The 23,824-nt window shown below is 49.4% G+C and overlaps 2 protein-coding genes across 2 annotated transcripts; both read right to left on the bottom strand.

Annotated features, from left to right (window-relative positions):
* Positions 1-288: 288 nt before the first annotated feature.
* Positions 289-10,246, bottom strand: LOC307199121 (uncharacterized protein). Its single transcript, XM_079946769.1, has 6 exons — positions 10,208-10,246; positions 6,145-6,433; positions 5,930-6,011; positions 4,534-4,616; positions 3,745-3,871; positions 289-2,736 (listed from the first exon to the last, which is right to left on the bottom strand). Exons 2-6 carry the CDS (start codon positions 6,253-6,255, stop codon positions 1,151-1,153), a joined length of 1,989 nt encoding a protein of 662 aa, XP_079802895.1. The 5' UTR covers positions 6,256-6,433; positions 10,208-10,246; the 3' UTR covers positions 289-1,150.
* Positions 10,247-11,765: 1,519 nt separating this feature from the next.
* On the bottom strand, positions 11,766-17,913 carry LOC307199260 (transmembrane protein 176A-like). The gene is made up of 7 exons (XM_079947048.1): positions 17,764-17,913; positions 16,224-16,468; positions 15,277-15,417; positions 14,036-14,089; positions 13,694-13,924; positions 13,097-13,207; positions 11,766-12,432 (listed from the first exon to the last, which is right to left on the bottom strand). Exons 2-7 carry the CDS (start codon positions 16,437-16,439, stop codon positions 12,346-12,348), a joined length of 840 nt encoding a protein of 279 aa, XP_079803174.1. The 5' UTR covers positions 16,440-16,468; positions 17,764-17,913; the 3' UTR covers positions 11,766-12,345.
* Between the last annotated feature and the right edge of the window lie 5,911 nt (positions 17,914-23,824).

Here is a 23,824-nt window from a genome sequence, read left to right as displayed (position 1 = left end):
GAATTTGTGAGTTGGAGGCTCTTGGAAGGGCGTGAATTGTTTGTCAGCTTCTCCAAGGAAGAGCTCAGCGTTGATGGCTAACTCACCAGCACTGCCAAATTGCTCATCACCCTCTTGTATATACGCTGGTAAAATGTGGGATTTGTAGCTGGTTGATTGACCAAAACCAAAGAGTGCCCACTAATGGTTCCTCGTCATCCAGGAAAAAAGGAATAACTGGAGTACTACAGGGTTCTATCCTGTGCCTGTTTTTGCTCAACGTCTTTATAAATGACTCGGACAAAGGAATTGAGAGGATGCTTGTTAAATTTACAAAGGACACCAAACCGGCGGGGTGGAATGGGGTAGCTGAAGAAGACAGAATCAGGATTCAAGATGACCTTAACAGGTTGGGAAACTGGACCAAAACCAACAAAATGAAATTTCAATAAGGTCAGACATAAGGTTCTCCACTTAGGCTGCACAAATATAAAATGGGAGACATCTGGATTGCTAATATTACATGTGAAAAGATCTAGGTGATTCATAGTAGACCACAGTTTAACATGAGTCCACAGTGTGATGTAGTGGTAAAAAAAACCCTCATGCTATTCTAGGCTGTTACCAACAAAAGTCTAGTGTCCCAATCAAGGGAAGTCGTAGTACCACTCTATTCTGGTTTGGTCAGACTACACCTAGAGTCCTGTGTCCAGTTCTGGAAGCCACAATTTAAGGATATGTCAAGCTGAAATGTGTGCAGAGGATGGTGACCAAGGTAATAACAAGGTAATAAAGGCTTGGAAACCAAGCCTTATGAGGAGCTGGGCACGTTAAGCCTGGGAAAGAGGAAACTGGGAGGAGCTTTGATAGACATCTTCAAATATCTAAAGTACTGTCTCTTGGAAGACGAACCAAGCTTGATTTCTCCAGCTCTGGAGGATAGGATCCATATTGGTGGATTCAAGTTACAAGAAAGGAGATTACCTTGACACATAAATAAGAATTTTCTGATTGTAAGAGCTGTTCAACATTGGAATGGACTCCCTTAGAAGATGGTGGACTCTTCTTCCTTGGGGGTTTTAAGCAGATAGCCACCAGCAATGGATGCTTTAGTTGAGTTTCCTTTATTGCAGAGGGTTAGACTGCATGACGCCCAAGGTGCCTTTCAATTCTACAATAATATGATTCCATGATTCTCTCCGTTGTGAGTTCTTTGATGGGCTGTGAGATGGGACCTCTGACTAAAGCTTTTCCCACATTCCAAGCACTGATATGGTTTCTCCCCTGTATGAATTCTTTGATGGGAAGTGAGACCTTCTTTCCGACTGAAACTCTTTCCACATTCCAAGCACTGAAAAGGTTTTTCTCCGCTGTGAATTCTTTCATGTGAAGTGAGATGAGCGTTCCGGCTGAAGCTCTTTCCACATTGCAAACATTTAAATGGTTCCTCCCCTCTGTGAAATCTTTCATGCAAAGTGAGACTTTCCTTCCGACTGAAGCTTTTTCCACATTCCAAGCACTCATAGGGTTTCTCCCCTGTATGAATTCTTTGATGGGCTGTCAGATGGGTTCTCTGATTGAAGCTCTTTCCACATGCTAAGCACTGATAAGGTTTGTCCCCTGTATGAATTCTTTGATGGGAAGTGAGATTGGCCTTCTTACTGAAGCTCTTTCCACATACCAAACACTGATATGGTTTCTCCCCTGTATGAATTCTTTGATGGGAAGTGAGACTTTCCTTCCAAGTGAATCTCTTTCCACATTCCAAGCACTGATACCGTTTATCACCACAGTGAATACTTTGATGTTGAACAAAGTAAGCGCTTGTACCAAAGCTCTTTCCACATTCCAAGCACTGATAGGGTTTTTCCCCTGTATGAATTCTTTGATGGAAATTAAAACTCTCCTTCTGAGTGAAGCCCTTTCCACATTCCAAGCACTGATAGGGTTTCTCACCTGTATGAATTCTTTGATGGACTGTAAGATTGGCCCTCTTACAAAAGCTCTTTCCGCATTCCAAGCACTGATATGGATTCTCCCCTGTATGAATTCTTTGATGCGAAGTGAGACTTTCCTTCCAGGTGAAGCTCTTTCCACATTCCAAACACTGATATGGTTCCTCACCGCTGTGAATTCTTTGATGGATAGTGAGATGAGATTTCCGAATAAAGCTTTTGCCACATTCCAGGCACTGATATGGTTTCTCCCCACGGTGAATACTCTGATGTCGATGGAAATTTGTGCTTGTATGAAAGCTCTTCCCACATTCAAGGCATTGATATGGATTCTCCCCAGTATGAATTCTTTGATGGGAAGTGAGACTGCACTTCTGAATGTAGCTCTTTCCACATTCCAAGCACTTATATGGCTTTTCCCCGGTATGAATTCTTTGATGGGTTGTAAGCCTTAACTTCTGAGCAAAGCTCTTTCCACATTCCAAGCACTGATATGGTTTCTCCCCACTGTGGGTTCTTTGATGGGCTGTGAGGTGGTAGTTCCGACTGAAGCTCCTTCCACATTTCAAGCACTGATAAGGTTTCTCTCCAGTGTGAGTTCTTTGATGGGCTGTGAGGTGGGCCCTTTTACTGAAGCTCTTTCCACATTCTAAACATGGATAGAGTTTCTTCTCAGTGGGATGAGAAGTATAATGGGAGCTGTGACTGAAGATTTCTTCATGCTCCAAATAGTTATATGGTTTATCCACCATGTGTATTTTGTCATATTCTCCCTGGTTCTCAATTTCCCATTTATCATCACCTGCAAGGAGAAAAAAAATGGATTAGAACCTCGGGAAGAAATGGAGCCCTAGATAACGGGAATCTGAAATTTGAAAAGCCTAGATCTTCTCCTAGATGGATTTTGTTTGGTCCATTCATGGAATCTGCTACATCTCCACTGTCAGTCTTCTCTTTGTTTATTTTTTCTATCACTTTTTAGTAAAACCTGACTGAAGCTATGTTAACTTCCCTCACTACTCTGAATCCTACATTTAAAAAGGCCAGGTTAGTTCAGACCAGCCTGATCATTGCTTAAAAAGACATAAATGGAGGAAGACTATACACAGCCAAACAGTTGATAGCCCTCCATTCCAGGAGATTTCACCCCTCCCATATCCAAGAATCTCCTGACGAGTCTGCTGATTCTCCAGAGAGGAGGAGCAGTGTCCTGCTTTCTACTTATTCAGCTCCAGCACCAAGTCAGTCAGTCAGTCAGTCAGTCAGTGTGTCGGGGAGAGAGAGAGAGACTGAGTGTTAGGGATCGTGTATAGAGATAAGGTTGCTGCTAAGAGCAGCTGCAGACACTCAGTGCAGCATTCATTTATGCTTAGACCTATTTAGCTCTGTATATAGTTTTGTATTATAGTTGTAGTTATAGAATAAAAGAAGATATTCTACAGAGCTGCTCTCCGAGTCGTGTATACACTGCTAGACTCTGCTATACTCTGCTGTGCGACGACTGTATTGTGGAAGTGAATCCGGTGCTCACAACTCTAAGCTGTGAGTCCACAGCACTTTGACCTGTTCCTGTGAAGAAGGTGGCCTCTAGAAGTGCTACCCAGCTCGCTTAGCCCAGTAGGGGTTGAAGTGCATGAGTCCAGTTGGTGACACTGGCTCAAGGGCGATGCTGACAGTGAGCTGTGGGGCTATCAGAATCCCAGATGCTGTAGGTGGTGCTGTTGAGCTACATCAAAATCATGGAGGTTTCTCACATGGAGATACATATTGAATTTCAAATCAGATATCATGATCCAACACAGAGCCTTACTTAGAGAGGCCAAGATCCCGCAATTCTCTTCCATGACTTCCTTATGCAGAGCTCTCTGGTCGGGATTTAGCAATGCCCATTCCTCATCTGTGAAACGAACAGCTACATCTTCAAAGCAAACTGAACCCTACAAGAAAAAGGAAAACGTCGCCCTCTTAAGCAGCATTAACATCATCTACTACACATTGCTCTGTTGTTTTCTGCCTGGTAATTGCTGCGTTGCCTTAATGGAATTGTTTTGCTGCACATTTTAAGCATGGATGCTTATTTTAACATCTTAATAGAGTTGTTTTACTGTGTATTTGAATGAAGTGTGTTAATGTTGTTGTAAATGGGAACTCCACATTGTGTTATTCAAATCAAGTATTCTCTCCTTGTACACAATTGGGGGGTGGGGGTGAGCAGACTCTCCTGATGCCCCAAAGTCAAGGGGTACAAAGGGGCATGGGGGAGGGTAATCTCTGATGTGCAACTAAGGGAGATGGTTAGGTGAATCCTGGCCACTGTTTTTCCCCTGTTGTCAACTGCTCAGAAGCCCATTTTAGCATTCAACAAATATAGAAATAAAACTGTTAACTAGTGACAAATAATACTAGTGACATTCAGAAGGCTAGTTAAAATGAGGTGGCTGTTCCTTATTCTTAGCACATAAGCCATCTGCAACGGAATTTTAAGCCTTTGTTAAGGGCAGAAGCCAAGAGAAGGAGATTCAGTCAGGCCCAGAGGCAATCTGGCTGCCCTGTCTCTCACCCTCTTTCCCCCCCCCCATGCTCCTTCTCTTCTCCGCACCTCGTCTGGTTCCACAGCCGCGACTTCTCCTCCGCCACCAAGAAAAGATGGATGAGGCGGTCTTGCCAGAATCCCTCCGCCATCTGTGAGACAGAAAGGTGAATGAGAAGTCAGAGGTGGAGCTGTGCATGGCGAACGAGAGAGGGGCCACAGAAAAAGCCTCACGCGCCGAGAGCATTTGGACATTGGCAGCCATTAATCTTATTTTAGTTATGTGAACATTGATGCACCCTGCTTTGGGCTCTTGGATCCCACCAATGACCATCAACTAATAACGCGGCAGACTCACCCTGCTAACCGCCCCCCATGAAATATAGCGGACCCACCGCTTGGCAGGCCAATTACATGCATTTCTGCAATTTCCCACAGGCGACCTTGTGAGTATCTTGTATGAGGGGAAACTTAAATGATTTAGAGTCTTAGGAAGGAGCTGAACAAAAAGAAGAGGTTTGTGGGGTGAAATTCGGGTCAGGAGATATGTCCTTTCAAATAAAAGTTATTACTTAAACTAAATATAAAGATGTCACTGAAGTACATGCACAGCTTTTCTTAAACTTCAGTTGCTAAAAGCTCACTTGCTGCACTTCAGTTAAATGTTCAGGTTTCTACCATAGGAGGTAAACTCGGTTTCTGTTTCTTCCTTCTCGTTTCTTTACTTATTTATGACTTTTATTACAGCGCAGCTTCCTTCTCAGCCTAATACTTTGCTTCCTGAGCAAGGGGCACTTTTCGTCCATCCGCCTCTCTCTCAGCCACCCTGAGGTATTTCCCACAGACCCAGGGGATCCTCTCAGGCCTTGTTCTTGGTTTGGGGATCTCCTTTTCCTAGCAGATCTCTCCCCTCCTGACTGGAAGGAGACCCTGGTTTAGTCCGTCTTCCCACAGCTCCTCCCTCTCCTGCCTCCTCAGACTCAGCCCTCCAGATTAATTCCTGCCTCCATATTCTCCCCAGACCCTCCACTGGGTCTTCTTCCTATCTAAGCTGTGAGACTCCTTCTTCTGGCTAGAGAGATTCTTCCCTCAGACAGAGCCTCTCCGAATAATAATAATTACTATTGTTATAAAAGAATAATAAAATCCGCACCTCCCCTCTCAGATCAGGCCCTGTCCAACTCTTTCCCTCCGAAAGGGCTCCTCGGATTTTCCCTCCAAAAGGACTGGCAGCCAATCAGAGACAGAGAGAGAGAGAGAGAGAGAGAGAGAGAGAGAGAGAGAGAGAGAGGCTCCCGCCCCCTGGTGGAACCTCGGAGGCACTGCACCCCCACACTCCACTCTGGCTCCACTTTCCCTCACAGGCCATCAAGTGTGTTCTCCAAAAAGATTAAAAGGACTTACAGATTTGTTTCAAAACCCAAAGAATGTGGGCTAAGTAGAGAAGAAACTCCTTCCTCCTTACCCAGTGGCCTCTCTCTGGTGTCCAGTGCAGCCCTCTCTGCCTCAGAGGAATCAGGGCCCATTTCTGCAAATGGATCCTTTCCCTGAAAGAGCAACCAAGATTCCAAAAAGAGAATAGGGAGCAGGATTAGAAAAAGGGTTGCAGAGACAAAAAATGATGCATCTCCCATATCATTCAGAGCTCCTTGACAGCATCCAGAGGACAGTCTCTCTCACCTGCTGCTCTACCTGCTTCCTCTCCCCTGCCAGACTCAGGAGGAAACCTTCGGCCAGGGCCACCGCCTGGGAACTGGTCTCCGCTCCACATTCCCTCACCCAGCTCTCCATCTCCGGTGGAAGGACAGCCAGGAACTGCTCCAAGATCACCAGGTGCAGTGTCTGGGCTTTTGTGTGCCTTTCTGGCTTCAGCCACTGATGGTCAAGGTGGTAGAGTCCTGCTGCAAATCTCTTCGGGTCCTTTGGCCTCCTGGTAGCAGAACTGCCTGAACAGCTGGCTCTGCAAATCCTACAAAGCAAATACACTGTCAGGAGGGGGAAATGTTCTCTGAGCAAGTGTGGCTGCGTCCTGCTAGGAACCAAGCCTGGATTCCACATCACAGATTCTGAGATTTCTTCAACACAAAAAAGAAGAGACTCTAGCCCTCCTAAAATGTGGGTTTCCTAACCCTGGGGTTCTCCAGGGTTGCTCCCTCCCCCAATTCAGGGCCCATTTCTTTCCTGCTTCTGCCTGATTTTCTAGCACTTGAACCTGCAAAGTTCTCAAGACAGACGACTTCGGTGGTGTCTCTTTTTCTTTCTCCTTATCCAACCCACCCCATGAGGGCCAAGTAGGTGAGGCCAAAGGGCAGCGCTAGAGAGCAAGTAAAGAAGGGCTCTCCTTTCTGTGGTTGTAAGTTGTTTTAAACTGTTTTTAGTATTGCGCTTTAACATGGTTGTCTGCCCAGGGTACTTAGGATAAACAGCAGGTTAATAATACTACTAATAAAAATGTTGCATAGCTTAACCCACACGCAGCCTTATATGTTTGGAGGTATTCCTGGATTCAGAATGGTCACTGAATGCCCCTTTCCAGGTCTGGCTAGTTTGCCCACCACTGTCCCCTTGGAGCAGAGATGACATGGCCAGGGTACTCTCTGCTGTGGATCAGATAGGATCATCGCAATGCCCTCCAAGTGGAACTGCTCTTGAGGATGGTTCATGTGATGGCCTGGGACTCGGGCTCAGACTTGGAGCCAGAGGAGTCTCAGTCCACACCAGATCCGTTGCCTAGTCTGGGGCCTGATTCTGAAGAGCTCCAGACTGCACAGGTCCCCTGCAACAAGCACCAGCTGGGCCTAGTTAGGGGCCTGATCCTGCCCTGGCTCCAGAAGCAAGGATGACCTCATTGCCTCTAGCTGGCCCATCACTTACAGCTGCTCCACTACCTGTTTGGTCAGGGGAGGCTGAGGCAGCCCCTGGGTCTAGTAAGCCACTGACGTTTCCCGAGCTGCAGAGACTGAGGTCTGAGAGAAGGAGAAACCTGAGTACTCGCAGGAGAAGTGCTCGCCTTCGGGCGAGACAGGGAGGTGAGTCGCTGGGGGATCAGGACCGGCCGTTACCCCAACAAAGATAAAAGGCTGTTGGACCCCGCCCCAGGTTGCGGGAGTTGTATGCCAGACCCTGCCTGTGATTCTATGCCTTGGCCCTGTCGGACTGACTCCTCACGGAACCCTTGGATTCGGGAACGGACCTGGACCGCGTTACTGGGGCTACCCCCGGGCCCAGCACAGTTCAGAATCTGCTCCAAATGGCAGAAGCCGGATTGTTGGCTGGGCTCCCTTTCTTTATGAAGAGCATTTCTTTCCCATCTTTTTCTCCAAGGAGCATCCAAGGGTCTCCCCCTCCTCACTGAATCCCACCCCCATTACAACTCTTGAAAACACATTTAATTCCTGTTTTAAAGCAGCTGCATTGGTGGCCCGTTCATTTCCAAGTCCAATTCACAGGAGGGGTTCACTTTGGCCCCCAGATATGTGAAGAACCACCTTCTTCGCTAGAGACCCTCTTGGCTGTGAAATTTGGCAGGGGGGGCTCTTGGTAGCTTCACCCCCTTGGGAGTCTCGGCTGGGGGTGGCCCAAGAGAGGGCATCCTGGGGGCAGATCCCCCATTGGGGGATTCCCTCCCTACAGAGGCAGATCCCCCTTTTTCCCAAGGCCTCTGACAACGGAGACGCGCGTTTTCAGGACCCAGCCTATTCCTGTGATTATTATTTGTTTTGACTTTTAAAAATATTTTAAAATGGTTGTAAGCTGCTCTGGGTAACAAATGGAACAGTGGTAACAATAGCAGTAATAATAACAAACAACTACACTAATGAAGCCTCCAGCGTGGAAAAAAGATAAAGTCTACTAGAATCATAGAAATGCAGCAGTAGGACAAAGAATAGGCAAAACAACATCCAGTACAAAGCCTAAAGCTTCAAGCATGTGGGAAAATAGCCTCAAGTACGGTACGTTGAGAGGCTTAAGAAACAGGCATGGAGCTTGTTCGAATTTGCAGCCTTTTGAGAATTTGGCTCAATCTGGCTGATCTGAATTTAAATTGAAACACACCTTTGCTTTGAACCTCCCTCCCACGTTCATCAATAGACTAACACTTTATCATAGATTTGTAGAGTTGGAAGGGACCCTGAGGGTCATCCAGTCCAACCCCCTGCAATGCCGGAATCTCAGCTCAAGCATCCATGACAGATGGCCATCCAAGCTCTGCTTAGAAACCTCCAAGAAGGAGAGTCCACCACCTCCCAAGGGAGGCTGTTCCACTGACAAACAGCTCTTTCCACCAGAAGATAATTCCTGATGTTTAGTTTGCAATCTCCTTTCTTTTAACTTGAAGCCATTTATTTGAGTCCTGCCCTCTGGATCAGGAGAAAAGAAGCTTGCTCCATATTCCATGTGACAGCCCTTCAGATATTTGACAATGTCTACCATACCTCCTCTTTATATTGTTTCTTTGGTAAGATAAGAAGAAAAATGACTACTACTCACATTTAACCTAAGCACAAACCCAAGGGCTCTTGACTAGGTGTTTGGCTGTTGACTGTTATCTGTTAACTCCGTTTCCCCTTTGTTTCTGTTTAAACCAATTCACGAACCTACAACTCATCCATTGACCATTAATAATGTTGCAGATACCCCTGCAAATCTATTATGCTATTTTTGTGATATACAAATGACACGAGAAGACTTGGCCTACTTATTTGTGTCCTTCATTCCTTCTACAAACCTTGTTTATAAAACTCAATTAAAGGTTCTTCCAAAAGAAAAGAAAAAGGCAAGACACACACACACACCCCTCATCTGCACTGCATCTGCAAAGCAGGATCAGACCCCTTTAAAGAGCCCTGGCTTCCTCCAAAGAATCCCGGGAACTGTAGTTTGTTAAGGATGCTGGGAGTTGCTAGGAGCCACCCCCTCAGAGTGAGGTGTCTGGACACCTGAGAGGTTGCATGTCTGAACAGGCACACGTGTGTCACCCAAGAGTCTGGATGACACTCCTGTCTGATGAAGGGGCTGGGGGAGCAGAAGCAATGGAGATTTTGCTTGCATCTGGAGGAACATCAGAACAGAAGATGAGACCTGCAGGATCAGGCCAAGGGGGCTCCATTGAGTCCCCTCATCTGTTCTCACAGGGACCAACCAGGGGCCTCTTCTGGGAAGCCCACCAGGCGGATCCGAGCCCAAGCGCGTCTCTCTCCCTGCCTGTGGCTTTTCCAGCAACGGGGATTCAGAAGCATCCCTGCCTCCAACTGGCCATCCTGGCTAGGAGCCCCCCCATCCATAGCTGTCAACGTTTTCCCTTTTTTTAAGGGAAATTTCCTTATTCCGAATAGGATTCCTCGCAAGAAAAGGAAAAAGTTGACAGCTATGCCCCCATCCATGCATTCCTTATTCATTTTCTGCACAGGTCAGGTTGTGTTTATTGTTTGGGTCTATTGGACATCTGAATGTTTCCGTCTGGCTGCAACCTCCATTGACAAACGTGACTGGTTTATAAATCTGAAACGGGTTCGGGTTGACCTTCGTGCCCGCGAGCAGCGCATTGATACAAAGGAGGAACATAGTTGCAGACCTCCTGCAAAGTGCCCCCCCCCCGGCTTTGCAGAGAGGAAGGGGAAGGCCCCCCTGCTCCCAAACCTGGGGGTCCCCAGCATGCATGAGCCCCCCATGCACCCTCCCCCGCAGCCCTGGGACCCCCCTCCCGCAATGCACCCGGGGGGGGGGGAGACAGGAGACTCACCAGATCTCCGGAGAGGCCCCCCGCCCCCCGCTTGCAGGAAGTGACTTGGGAGGGAGGGGCCTGGCCCCACCCCCACCTTTCTTTCCTGCCCTCTCTAGGAATCCCGCACAGTTCCTTTTAACCCGTGCAAAGCCGGGAGCACCAAGATCACCCCCTTCTCTCCCCCCCCCCCTCTGCGTTTTCTCCCTTCAGAAAATCCCTGCAAAACAGAACAGGCTAAACAACAAGCACAAGCAGCACGTCGGCTAATAAAATAACATGTATTGTTTTAAAATTCATAAAGAGAAATGTTTCTTCCCGAATTATCGGGGAAGAGCTGCCCTGTCCTGTCTGCTGCTGTGCGTGGAGGAGCCTAGCGATGTTCAGAGCGCCCATCATCTCCTTTTGGGAGGATATTGACGGTGGAAAGGCATTTGGCCTTCATTATAGCGCTCATTTAAGTTACTTACCACTTCTACCATTTCTGTCTATGGAACATTTATACGATTCGCATTAATTTGTGACTCCATGCACATATTTTGTTCTCTGTTTATGAATTTTGAAACAATATACAGTATGTCATATTAGCCGATGTGTTGCTTATGGTGGTTCTTTAGTGTTTTCTCCCTTCAGAGCAGGTTTTGTTTTTATTTCTTGGCTGGTTTTGAGCTATTCCTTCCCTTGGCCATGTTAACGGAAAAATCCGAGGGCTTCCTTGGACAAAAAACAAAGACACCAGCCAGGATAACTTGGAGCAAAACAGCAGCCTGTAGGCTTGGCCTTTATTGAACTGTTGCAACGGTGTGTTCCCCTCACTTGCAGGAGAGAGAAAAGACACAGAAAAATGGTGTGCAAGGCCTTATAAAAACTTTTGAAATTCCCATCCTGTAGGTCAAGCCCACCCCCAGAAACATCATGCATACATCACAGAAAGGAGGGGTTGAGGGAGGAGTTGCGGTGAATATGAGTTAATAGGAAATAAGGATAAAGAAACTATACAGCGACCAATTCAGGAAACTGGTTTGATGGGGCAAGTGCAAGGGCAGAGAAACAAAGTGTGTGCCTCTGAGCACACACAGAGAACACTAGCCAGCCAGGAGCCTCCTCTTTCTCCTGATCCTTCTGGACCAGAGGAGGAAAGAGAAGCCGGAGCCCCATCCAGACAGGCAAAGCAACAGAAAGACGCACACCTGCCCCACCCAGAAGGAAGGCCAAAGGATGTGCCCTTTGGCACTGGCGCCACGTTGCATGTAAGAATGGACACAGAGGCGGCACTCCAAGGCATGCAGCCCTAGACTGCCTTCACCTCTGTCAGGAATCTGTCCAACCCTCTTTGAAAGCCACTGCAGTGGCAGCAAGCGCCACAGATGATGTACTGCTGTTGTGCTCATGTCCTGCTTGCGCGTTTCCCACAATGGCCCCCTGTGTGGCCCCTGCTGGACTAGGGGCCCCCTTTGGCCTGATTCAGGAGGCTCTTCTCAGGTTCTTACAGCAGAGCCAGCAGCTGCGAAAAGAGCCCACCCCTGGGCCAGGCATTCCTGGAAAAGGGACTGGAAGCAAATGAGCAAAACTCCCAGGAGAAGAGATAAATCTTTTTATTAGAGAATATATTGGTTACAAATCAAGCGGCAGGCAGAGAGGCAGCATCTGTCACCCCCTGGAAACCAGGGGCTTGTGGAAGAAGAAGAAGTTTGAACAAGTAATATCAAGAAGTGGCAAAGGACCAGGTGGGGAAGCCCTTTCTGGGGAAGGTCAGAAGTGGCAGCTCAGAGCCCAACTGCAGCCAGGATGGAGGGAAGGCATGAATGGCTCTGGATCTCTGCTGGAAACGGCAGAAGAGGACTCTGCCTGCCTGCCTGCCCCTCCCCTTGACTGGGGGGGGGGGTGCTTCCCCCTGCTTTGTGTTTTTCTAGCAGGTGACTTCTAGCCCCAATTCCGGAAGAGGCTGGAATGAGCAGATATGCAGAGAGAAACAAAGGGCAAGAAAGGGCAGCTGCGAGACAGCCAGAGTTTCAGCAGCTAGGTCCTGGGACCAGGTGGGGGCTCCAGGTGAGAAGGGCACCCCGCTCGCTCAGCAGGACAAGGTCCCCCCACCCAGGCAAGCAAGGGGGCAAGAGGAAGGGGCAAGAGGCAGGCATCGGCTCCTTCTGCCCCACGGCTCAGGCGGCGTTCTCCTCCTTGGCTGGCTCCTCATACGGAGGGGGCACTTCAGGGTCCTCAAGGGGGCTGTAGGTCTTACAGCGACCCTGGAAGGTGGGAGAAAGGGCAGTTTGAGGAAAAGACTGACACTGAGTGTTTTCATCTCTAAACTAACTCAAGTTGCTGTTTCGCTGCTTCCCAGCAGCTCTGCTAAACAAGTTGAAAGCGTTTGCCGAGCTGCCTTCACACAAGTATCTACGCGCAGAGAAAGTGTGATGAGCGGGGACCTTTTAAGACTCTGGTCAGCTGTAGGTCAGCCATGGCAGAAGGGCCAGGCCATACACTGGACACACCCCAGTCGGGCTCCTGCAGTTCCTGATACCCCAAAGCTGCCCAGAAGCTGCAGCTGGTGCCAAGCAGAGCACAGCGGCTGGGAGCTGGGATGGAGGGCAGGGAGCACCCCCACCTGCCCACAGCCAGGCACAGGTTTTGAGAGGCCTAAACAATTTGGGGGACAGGGCTGAGTTGGAAGGGGCCCTGTGGGCCATCCAGTTGTCGTCCCCTGCAATGCAGGGATCACAGCTGAAGGATCCCTGGCAGGGGGCCCCCACCCTCTGCTTAAAGACCTCCCAGGAAGGAGAGTCCTCCAACGCTTCCACTTTGGACCTCTCCCTACAATCGAGCACCAAGAGCGTCACAGATCAGGTCCTGTCTGTTTGGGCCCAGCACTCCTCTCTCCCACCCACTGCGCCCCCCCCCCAGTGCAAGTACCAGGAAGGAGCAACAGAGCCGGCGGAGGCCGTTGCCCAGGCAGAAGACGGCGATCACCAGAGCCCCGATGCAAAGGACTAACAGCAGGATCCTGAGTCCAGCAGCAATTTTCTGGATGGGTGTGGGGAAGCAGAGAGACAAGTGAGGATGAAGCATGGCAACATTCCCCCCTCTCTACAACAGCAACTGCTCCCTTGGGGTCTAGTGGGGTGACGCCACCCCCACCCTCAGGGAGCAGCTCAAGACATACAAGAAGCCCCCACCCATTGCATGGATTGCAACCAAGGTCTGGAAACAGGAGATCCACCATGCCAGGAATCCAGTAGATCCTCCCCTCCTCACTTAAGTGTCCATGCTCCTCACGGCTACTTGGATGCACAGACTCATTGCCTTTTTATCCCACCTCCTCTTCTTCTCCCCCTCCCCATTCAGTCCCCACAACAGCCCTGCGAGGAAGGGAGGAGAAGCAGAGGGAAGGCAGCGAGAGCTTCGTGGCCGAGTGGGAAGACTTGAACCCTGCTCTCTCGCAGGTCCCAGTGTGGCACTCTGACCACTAAACCACACTGTCTACCCCTCACCATGAGCCAGACAACTCACCCAGAGATTCTGGATCATCTCCTCACACTGCTGGACCCTGTCAGTGTCCTCAGGGATGGGGGCAGCTGTCTCCCATGGCTGGTAATAGCGGTCTCTGTACTGGGCGTTCCTGCACAATTTCTCAGAATAGTAGGACTCGTACTTGAGGGGGGGCAAGTCTGCCTCACCGACTGCCAGGGCCACGGAGCAGGCGACAACGCTGGCCAGGTGGGAAAAGGTGGCCAGGTGGACCTGGGAAGGGAGAGTGAGGCCCCAGTCATGAGGAAGGGGGCAGCAGCCCCAGGCCCAGCAGCCCCCTCCCCTGCCTGCAGTGGAAGAGCAGCCCCCACCCCGCTCACTTACCCAGCAGCCGCCACGTCTGTCGCCCACAATGGAGAGGACACCGGCCACGAAGAGCTGGGGAGAAACACCAAGGTCAGGGGTCCACAGAGATGACCCCCGGGGTCCTTATTGGCTTAAATAGATTTCATATATGTATACAGTTTTATTCTATCAAAGTTTGATTGTTTTCTAGTCATTGCTTTTTCTCTGTTTTTAGCCATTCTCATTTTTAGCTGTGAGCCGCCTTGAGTCCCGCCAGGTGGGGAAATAAATCAATATATAATAATAATAATAATATCTCTAGGATTCTGCAATATCTCCACCGGCCCGAACCATCTGCTTCCTGCCCTTTCTTGCCAATGAGGAACTGGGAAGAATCAGGCATCCCCTCCTCTCCTGCCCACCTTCCCCAGCGACTGCCATTCTGAGGCCTTGAGGTTGCTCTCTGTCCAAGGCCAGGCGTGCTCCTGCACCTGCAATGGCTCCGCAGCCCAGAATGACACCCCCCCCCACTCCTCCATGGCCGCAAACACAACACCTGGCCTCTCACCTGAGCCAGGGGGAAGTGGGCTGGACCTGCTGCCTGGGCTGCTCAGGTAAAGGCAGCTCAAACTTCCAGGCAGGTGGATTGAGTCCCCAATGAGGAAAGGCGGCAGCATTGGGGGCGTTTAAGTTTAGAGAAAAGGCGAGTCTGAAGTGACGTGGTAGACATTTATGAACATTTATGATGGCAAGGAGGAAGAGGACAGAGAAAAGGACTTGTCCCCTCTCTTGTGGCTCCAGAACTCCTGGCCCTCCAAGGAAGCTTGGAAGATTCAGGACAGATCAAAGAAAATCCTTCAGGCAGAGTTCAACGATGGAACTCCCTGCCACTGGAGGCAGAGCAGAGCCATCTCAGCTCATCGTCATCCATAGTCCTCTCCACTGAAAGCCGTCCAAGATGGGGCCCATCGCTGCCTACTGAGGAAGTGAGTTCCATAGTTTAACTTCACTTGCTGTGTGGAGAAAGACTTTCTTCGATCTGTCCTGAATCTTCCGACATTCAGCCTCCCTGGGTGCCCACTTCTCGCATTAGGAGGGAGAAAAGCTTCCTCTGTTCCCTTTCTCCAGGCTGTGCGTCATTTGACAAAGTCCCGTCTCTCCCTCGCCCTTTCTCCAGGCAGGCTCTTTTGACGTCCTTAGGGCCAACAGATGCCTCCAAGGGGACCTCCGCCCCACCCTTCCAGAGGAGCGGCGCCTCCTCTCAGCCCCACAGGACTCACCACGCCCCCCGACCAGAAAGGAGCTCCATTCCAGAGTGCTGGGAATATCTCATAGCTATAATATCCATAGTCAGCCCCTTGTCCAAGGCTCAGGACACACCCAATGGCGACAGTGAGGAGTCCAAGCAGGATCTGTGTCCCCTGCAAAGCAAGAGACAAGACTGGCTGACAAATGAGGGACAGGGTCCAACACATGCCCCGCCCCACAAGTCACCCCCCTCAGAGCAACTCAAGTCCCTCTCAGAGCTGCCAGGCCAGGAGGGGCTGTCTCTGGGCATGCACAGAGTTCCATGCAGCCAGCACTCAGGCACTCAAGGGACTAGGGCCCTGCGGGACTTGACATCTTTCCGCAGGGCCTGCAAGACAGAGCTGTTCCGCCTGGCCTTTGGTTTGGACTCATTCTGACCCTTATGTTTCCCTCCCCTTATGGTCTTGATTTATCAGCTATTTTAAAATGAGGCTGCATTTTAAATTGCATTTTATCCTGTATTTTAAATTGGTTTGTTTTTTTTCTCCCTCTCTTTCCCCCCTATTATGTTTTACTGTGATTTTATTTTATTGGTGTTAGTCGCCCTGAGCCCAGCTCTGGCCGGGGAGGGCAGCGTATAAATAAATTTTATTATTATTATTATTATTATTATTATTATTATTATTATTATCTCCAGCAGTGTGCATGTGTCCCACTCCCTCCAGCTCTGAAAATGCTCCCCAAGCCCCAGAGCTGCCTCCCTTCTGGCCTCAGGGCAGCAACTCCCTGCAAGAGAGGGGTTTTGCTGATCTCTGCTTGCAGACTTCCCACCTTCACTTCTGGCTCAGCTGCCCCCTTCCTGCATCACGGGGTGGGTGTGGGGGTGTGTGTGGACAATGTGGCCCTTGAGAGACCCTTCTCTCTTTCCTGCCCTTCCTCACAGCCTGGGGCCCCTCCCCTCCTTCCCCCTGGCCCTTACCCCCAGCACTTTCTGCTCCGCATTGCACCCAGCCTTTTTCGGAGGGGCAGAGGGGCCCTGGGGGTCCTTGGGGCGAGGCTTGGGGGTCTGCCTCCAGGCTGCCAGGGCCTTGAGGAGGGAGCCGAGGGAGGACTCCTGGGTGATGTTGACGTGGATCACCGTCTTCTCTGTGCCCTCCGCCCCGGACACATTCACGATGCTGCTGCTGCTGGCCATGATGCCTCCTTGGGACCCACAAGATGCACCTGGGGGGGGGGGAGAAGAGAGACAATGGGGGGGGGTCAGGGAGCAGAAGAGGGCAGGGTCAGCCTGGAGGGAGCCTGAAAGAGGAGAGAGAGGGGTCTCCCTCCTTCTCTCCTAACACTGGGACTCAGTGAGGATATCCCAGGAAGCCAAATGTGGGAAGATTCAGGACAAATCAAATAGAGTCCTTCTGTGCAATGAAACTGTGGAACTCCCTGCCACAGGAGGCAGAGATGGCCACCAACCTGGATGGCTTGAAAGAGGATTGGGCAAATTCATGAAGGAGGAGGGGGGGAATAAGTAGTTGGGGTGGGAGCGATAAGCAAGGAGAATTTTGCAGCACAAAGGTGATGGCGGGAAGGGGGCGCTTTGCACCAGAGAGAAAGGTGGAAACAAATCAGCTCCTGTAGGTTTGGCGATTTCTGCCCTGCAAGGGGCTGGACTAGATGTCCCTTGGGGATCCCTTCCAGCTCCACGCTTCTCTATTGCACCGAGCACTGTCAGGTCAGCCTGCTCCGTGGAGGGGGGCAGGATTCGTGGAGCCAGGCCAGGGGGCAGTGGAGGCTGGGGGAGGTCCCCCTTCCGCCCACCCGAGGGAGAGGAGCGTCTTTAGGTGCTGGGTGGCCCCAATCTGGAGGTGCGAAGGAAGCGGCGCTCAGCTTAAAATCTTGGGGGGCAGACCCATGAACGTAGCCACGATTTATGCTGGAGGGCAGGCTTTATGTTAGGGGGTGCAGAACCTCAGTTCGCCAAGTACAGTATTTTCATGGATTTCCTTGATTGGGTCCCCCCCCCGGCTACACCCATGGGCAGACCCCTCCCTCCCGCAGCCTTGGGGCTTCAATGGGGGCCGGGGGCGAGAGCTCTTCGGCTCCCCGGCTGCGATTCCTCTTCGCTGGCCGGGCGGAGACCTGGCCCCCGTCCAGAGAGCGCAGGCGGAGGAAGGGCAGAGTCCAGATGCTGGAAAACCCCTTTGACTCAAGGAAGTTTTTACTTCCTGCAGCGAGGTGGCTTCGAAGCCGTTTGCACCAGCCCCGGAACCCCCCCAACCCCCCAACCCCCCTTGGTCAGGCACAGAGCTGGGAGATGGAGGGGAGCCGCCTTCTCCGCCCGGTGCCTTGAAGAGAGATTACAGGCGCTCCACATCGGGGGGGGGGGCGGATAAATAAGCCGCGCTCCCCAAATAACGGGAGGGAGACCCCTAGGCAACTTTTAAAAAATAAAAATAAATGCCCCCCCCTATCCAACAAAGGGGCCAACTTCCAGCAAAGCGCCCCGCCCTGTGAGTGCCCCGCACCTCTTTGTCCGACGGCCTTTCCAGCTGGATGCGCGCAGTCGGGGCTGGGGCTGCTTTCGGGATGGCAGCCTTTGCGCACTGAGCGCAGCAGCGGGAGGAGAAAACGGACTTTGTCGCCTCCCCGGAAGCGCGCAAGGTTGCGCAACCGAGGAATTTCTGGAGCGAAGCTCGGACTTGCTCCGGGAAAGGAGTGCCTGCCTCGTCCCCTAAAACTAGGGGAGAGACCTGGAGGCAGAAGGGCCCCACCTAATGCCTCTTATGCGAAAACCCGGAGCAGGATCCGAGCTCTTCACCTGCGCTTCCCAGCACCTGGGATCCAGAAGCATTGCTGCCTCCATGAATTGCAAGAACATCAGAACCACCTGCGGGATCAGGCCCAGAAGAGCCCTTGGCTCATGTTCTGTTCTTAATGGTTCCCCGAGCTCCGCATCGGGTTCTCACAGTGGCCAGCCAGGATCCGAGCAACCAAACAACAGCTTTCCAACAGTTGCTAGTCAGAAATGTTATAAAAACATGAGGGGGCAGGCACATAAGTAAGGGGCCTCATTTCCAAAAACCCTGCAAAACACAAACATGCTAAAACCCGCTCCTCCGCCCATCTCCGCTTCTCCCTGTTGAATGGTTTCTTTAAATATAAGGTTCATTACTGTTTCACAAGATGTGTATTTCTTTAAAGGCCAGAGCAAATAACACGACCTAGTTTTACAGCTGCGAAGCAGAATAGCAGGTGTTATTAGGTTTTGTTAATTAAGTTGTTGGGTGTGGTATATAAAGAGCAGCATGTGGCTCTCTCAGTACCCTGGTGGATGGGTCACACTTACTGATATAATGTAATTTAGTGTGAAAGGAGTTTTTGTTTTTGTTATTAAACCAAGCGAAAGATACTTTTGCGTTTCTTGAATGTGTGGTCTCCCCAGAACACCTTCTGCAGCCCAACTAATCTGCAAAATAACCAACACTTCCCCCCCCCAATATTTTATTTATTTCCATTTCAAAACTGTAACTTCTATTACTTTCAAAGATACAAACATTATTGGACTTCCCTTCCTCTCCTTCAATGGCTCATTTTATAATCCACTCCCTCCCACATCTTAGTTTTCCAGTCCTTTCTCTTTTATTCTTTATCTCTTGTTCTTACTTACACTGCTGAAGTTACTAGTATCCTGCTAAGCTAATTGTCTGCTATAGTTAATTGTTTATTATAGTTTTTCATGTAATCTATCTATCTATATATTATCCTGTCCTCCTTAAACCTTTATTTCATCCTGATTTCTTATTCTACTGGTCATTCCTGCGAATTCCACATATTCCAACATCTCAAGGTGCCACTCCTCCAAGAGATCGGGAGGAAGCCCTTGGTCTTCTGCCAAGTTCTGCCTGTCCTTATTAGAGTTGCTGGCAAATCCTACAAAAGGAAATACTGTACTGTATTTTTCCGTGTATAAGACTAGGTTTCCCCCCTAAAAAATGATGTCAAAAATTAGGGGGCATCTTACACACAGATACATCTTCCCTCCATTTTCTTAAATATGAGTCCCCAAAAATAGGGGGCGTCTTATATATGGGGGCATCTTATAGATGGAAAAATACGGTACAGTGGTACCTCAGGTTACATACGCTTCAGGTTACATACGCTTCAGGTTACAGACTCCGCTAACCCAGAAATAGTGCTTCAGGTTAATAACTTTGCTTCAGGATGAGAACAGAAATTGTGCTCCAGCAGCGCAGCAGCAGTGGGAGGCCCCATTAGCTAAAGTGATGCTTCAGGTTAAGAAAACTTTCAGGTTAAGAACGGATCTCCGGAATGAATTAAGTACTTAACCGGAGGTACCACTGTACCTGGGTCTTGCCCTGACATGTCTGCTTATGCTAATCTTATACCAAGGACTTGTCTGGACATGTTGGCCAAGGTCGAATTAGTGTAACCCCTGTCTACCCCTCCCCTTTTGTGACATGTCAGTGATGATGTAGCAATGATGCTGTACGAACTGTATTCTGGGATATGGTGGGAAACGTTTAAAAGTCCTTGTCACCCCCATCCTCAGGGTTCAAAATTCCTCTTTCAACCTGTTGCGCAATAAACTTTGGTCTACAGCTATTTGCTCCAGTTGATGGCTGGACTCCTTCCTTTATTCGCCAGGGACCTGCAGGCTCAGCCTGACAAGCTGGGTGACTGAGCTGTCTCGCACCTAGATTTTTCCGTAACACTCCAGATGCCAGTGAATTGTCCACTTCAGTTAGCAGCTCCCCCCTCATTCATCAGGCAGGGCAACTTCTTAGATCTTCTGAGACGGAACAGAAAGCCCTGCTGAGAACCACTGGAGGTCTCGCCATCCAAGGAATCCAAGGTAGCAGGAGAGGCCCTGAGGGGAAGGAAGCAAGCTGGGGTGGGGTTGGGGGTGAAAGAGGCAGCTCCCCTCCCCTGCTCAGAGTTGCTGGGAGACCCTCTCCCACCAGCTATAATTCCCAGAGTTCCGTGGCAAAAAGGACAGGTTGTTAAACTGCACTTGGGGGTGTCTTCTAGCCTCTCAGCACCTTTTACAAACTACGGTTCCCAGGATTCTGTGGAGGAAGCCAGAACCCTAAAGTGGGGTGGCTGTGCTTTGTAGATGCAGTGCAGACGGGGCCTGGGTATGTGTCTTGTCTTTCTCCTTTCTCCTTGGAATGGCTTTTTATTGGGTTTTATAAACAAGTATCAAAGGAGTAATAAAGGATACAAATAAATAGACCAAGTCTTCTCTTGTCATCTGTACAGAAATAGCACAATAGGTTTGTCATTATCCCATCAACATATGGTTCATTATTAGTGGTCAGTGTGTGAGTTCTTGGTTCATGAATTGGTGTAAGCAAAAGCAGAAAAAGGGGAAACAGAGTAGAGCAGAGTTAACAGGTAACAGTCCACATTGCCTGGGGAAGAGTCCTTTTTCCTCTTATGTTGTCAATGAAATACTATAAAGTGTTGGACCGTTGATGAGGGTGGTGTTTAGATTTTACTTTAGATCAACCAGATGGAGTCTGATCCTGATGTGTGTATGTGTGGGGTGTTTCTGGAGACTTTTCTTCTGACAGAACAAAAGAAAAGAGGAGACCTCACCCCAGTAGTCTGTCTGGGTTGGAACTTTGGAGATTCCAAGTGCTAGAAAATGGGACAGAAGCAGGAAATAAATGGACACTGAAGTGTGAGTGGGAAGTGTTATTCTAAAGCAGCAATGCAGCAGCAAGCAAAGGCTCTAGCAGCCAAGTCAGCTGCTTGTGGCTGGAAAGCCAAACAGGATGTGTGTGACTGTTGCCATGGAAACAAAGGGGCAGTCCATTCTGTATTGAGCACCGGATGTTAGCTCAGTGTGTGTCATATGACCTGTACAGGATGTACATAGGTGGAGTTTGGAGTTTCTCTCTGTTTGTTGAAGAGAGCGGACATCTTTTACTGTTTGACTGCTGAAGACAGGAATAAAACATGTAGATACATTTCTGTCTGTGTCTGATTCCCCTCCCTGGGGATATGCTGGAGAGCAGGGAGGAGGAGAGCAATTGGTGTGTTTTTCTCACAGCCTGAGGAAAATCGCCGGAACGGACCTCAAGTGTTTTTACTGCCGGGAGTCGCCGGAGGGAGGTCAAAAGAATTCAGCCGGTGCCTCGAGAGATAGGCACATACCTCTGATCGGCCCTGAATTCCGACATTGGTAGCAGTTGCTGGTTTCTACGATCCATGGAACTCTGCAGAAATAGGAGCCTGAGATGGAGGCTGCTTCTCTGCAGCTAGAAGCTGACCAGAAGAAGCTGAAAGCCAAGCTACGGAGCCCAGGTATGAGATTTTCGGGCTTAAGAGTGTGAATGCAGATGGATTAATTCTCTGCTTCATGGGAGCAACGTTTGGGAAAAACAGCTCCGAGAGAGAAGAGTCTGCATTCCAAACATTCCTGTGGTTTTTCCTGTCCAAGGAAAGGAATGTGGTTGCTTAGCAACGCAGGCCAGTTTCAAGATAAGGGCTGGAAGTCAGGCTATGCCCAAAGAGGCACAAACAGCTCGTGTTTTGACTAGGCCTTTACAAAGGAACTGTGAAAGGGGACTTTCCAAGCGGCCAGTGTTATTGCTGCCAGGTGCACAGAGTGTAAACAAGCCAGCTATTGGATTTTAGAGGCTTGTGTTTGAGAGTCAATGCAAGGACTCAAAATGGATGTCAAGAAGGGAAGCCTGCCTTCTCCATCCCTCTTGACCAGTGACAATTATGCATCTTGGTCTATTAAGATGAAGGCTTTGCTGCAGAATCAGAGACTGTTTGAGGTGATTGAGAACCCCATCCCTGCAGCACCAACGCGTGTTTGGGAGTCACAGGATGTGAAGGCCAGAACTGTTATAATTCTGTGCGTGTCAGACTCTCAGCTTATTCATATACAAGATTTACCGCACGCGAAAGATGTTTGGGACACGCTGAGAAGGACACATCAGAGAGATGCAGGTTCTTCAGCGTTGCTGTATTTTGAAAAGCTGACTAACCTGAGGCTTGCGCCTGATGGAGATGTTCAAGCGCACCTGACGGAAATGAAATTTCTGCGTCAGCAGATGGTGGAACGCAATTTCCATCTGGATGAGGAAGTGTTTTGCTTCATGGTGATCAACAGCCTGAATCAGACTTACAAAACGGTTGCCAGTCAGCTGGGGTCTCTCCCAGCGCAAGATCTAACGTCGGACAGGGTCTTTGCCGTGGTTCTTTGTGAACATGACAGACTTGCCGCCCTGGAAGTGAAGGACAGGGGGAGGGGAGAACGGAGTTCAGACACCCCCACTGCTGTAGCTACTGGAGGAGACGCCGTAGCTTTGAACGTTGTCCGATGCCACAATTGTGGACAGACTGGGCATCTTCAGCGGTACTGCAGGAAGCCACGTCAGAACAAAGGAGCCAAGGGAAGCTCCACGAAGTCTGAGGCGTCAGACAAAGGTCATACCATCTCACAGGCGAAGCCTGCAAAGGCTTTGATGTCGCTAAAAGCCACACCACAAGTGGGGAATTCCTTCGTTTTAGACACGGGAGCGACGGTTCACATGACCCATCGTAGGGATTTGTTTTCGTCGTTTGAGAAGCAAAGCTTCGTTGTACAACAAGCCAACGGTCAAGAGCTGGAAGCCACCGGAATTGGGACTGTGTATCTTAAAAGTCTGAACTTGACTATAAACGATGTTTATTTGGTTCCAGAGTTGAAGTACAATCTGCTCAGCGTTTCGCAGATTGCCAAGAAGGGACTAAAACTGTCCTATGATGATCAACACTGCGAGATCTACAAAGATGGAGAGTTGTATCTTTCTGCCAAAGAGAAAGATGGACTGTATTTGTTGACTTTTAATCAAAGTGATTACATGGAATGTAATTCTTGTGATTCTAACATGATTTCTTTTGCAGGTGTAGCCAAGAAGAACGCCAAGCAGGTCACCTCGAGGGTCGACAGGGCATTTCAGCGGGTGTATGCTGATGTGATTGGTCCTTTAGCACCATCTAGAGGCAATGCAAAGTATTACCTAATATGTGTTGATTCTTTTACAGGTTTTGTCTGGATTTATCTTTTGGAGAGACCGAAAGAAGCCTTAGAAAGGTTTAAAGAGTTTTGTGACAAGGTTAAAAATATGCATGATGCTGACATAGATTGTCTTTGCACAGATGAGAAGCCAATTTTTCTCTTACAGGATTTCCAGAGGTTCCTGAAGAAGAAAGGGATAAGACACAAAATTGCAGCTTCCGAAGAAGCTTGGAACAGATGTGTCTGTGTTAGGGTGAACAAAGAATTGCAAAAGGGAATGCATGCGCAATTGCTTAGTTCACATCTGCCACATGAGTACTGGGCTGAGTCGCTAATGTCGTATTGTTACACGTGGTTGAGAAAGTTTTCAAAAGAGTTGGGATGTTCTCCTTTTGAGAAACTGTTCCACAGAAAACCTTCTGTTGCCCATTTCAAGGTTTTTGGGTCTCATGTGAGGACAGAAGCTCCGGGTGGAGTAAAGAATGCCAGAGGCATTTTTGTGGGTTATGAAAAGGGTCTCTACAGAGTAATTTTGTCTGAATCTGGTA

The sequence above is a fragment of the Podarcis cretensis genome (genome assembly GCF_951804945.1).
Source record: "Podarcis cretensis genome assembly, chromosome: 12".
NCBI lineage: Eukaryota > Metazoa > Chordata > Lepidosauria > Squamata > Lacertidae > Podarcis > Podarcis cretensis.
The sequence above is the reverse complement of the archived record's forward strand: the minus strand, read 5'-3'. Positions and strand labels throughout refer to the sequence as shown.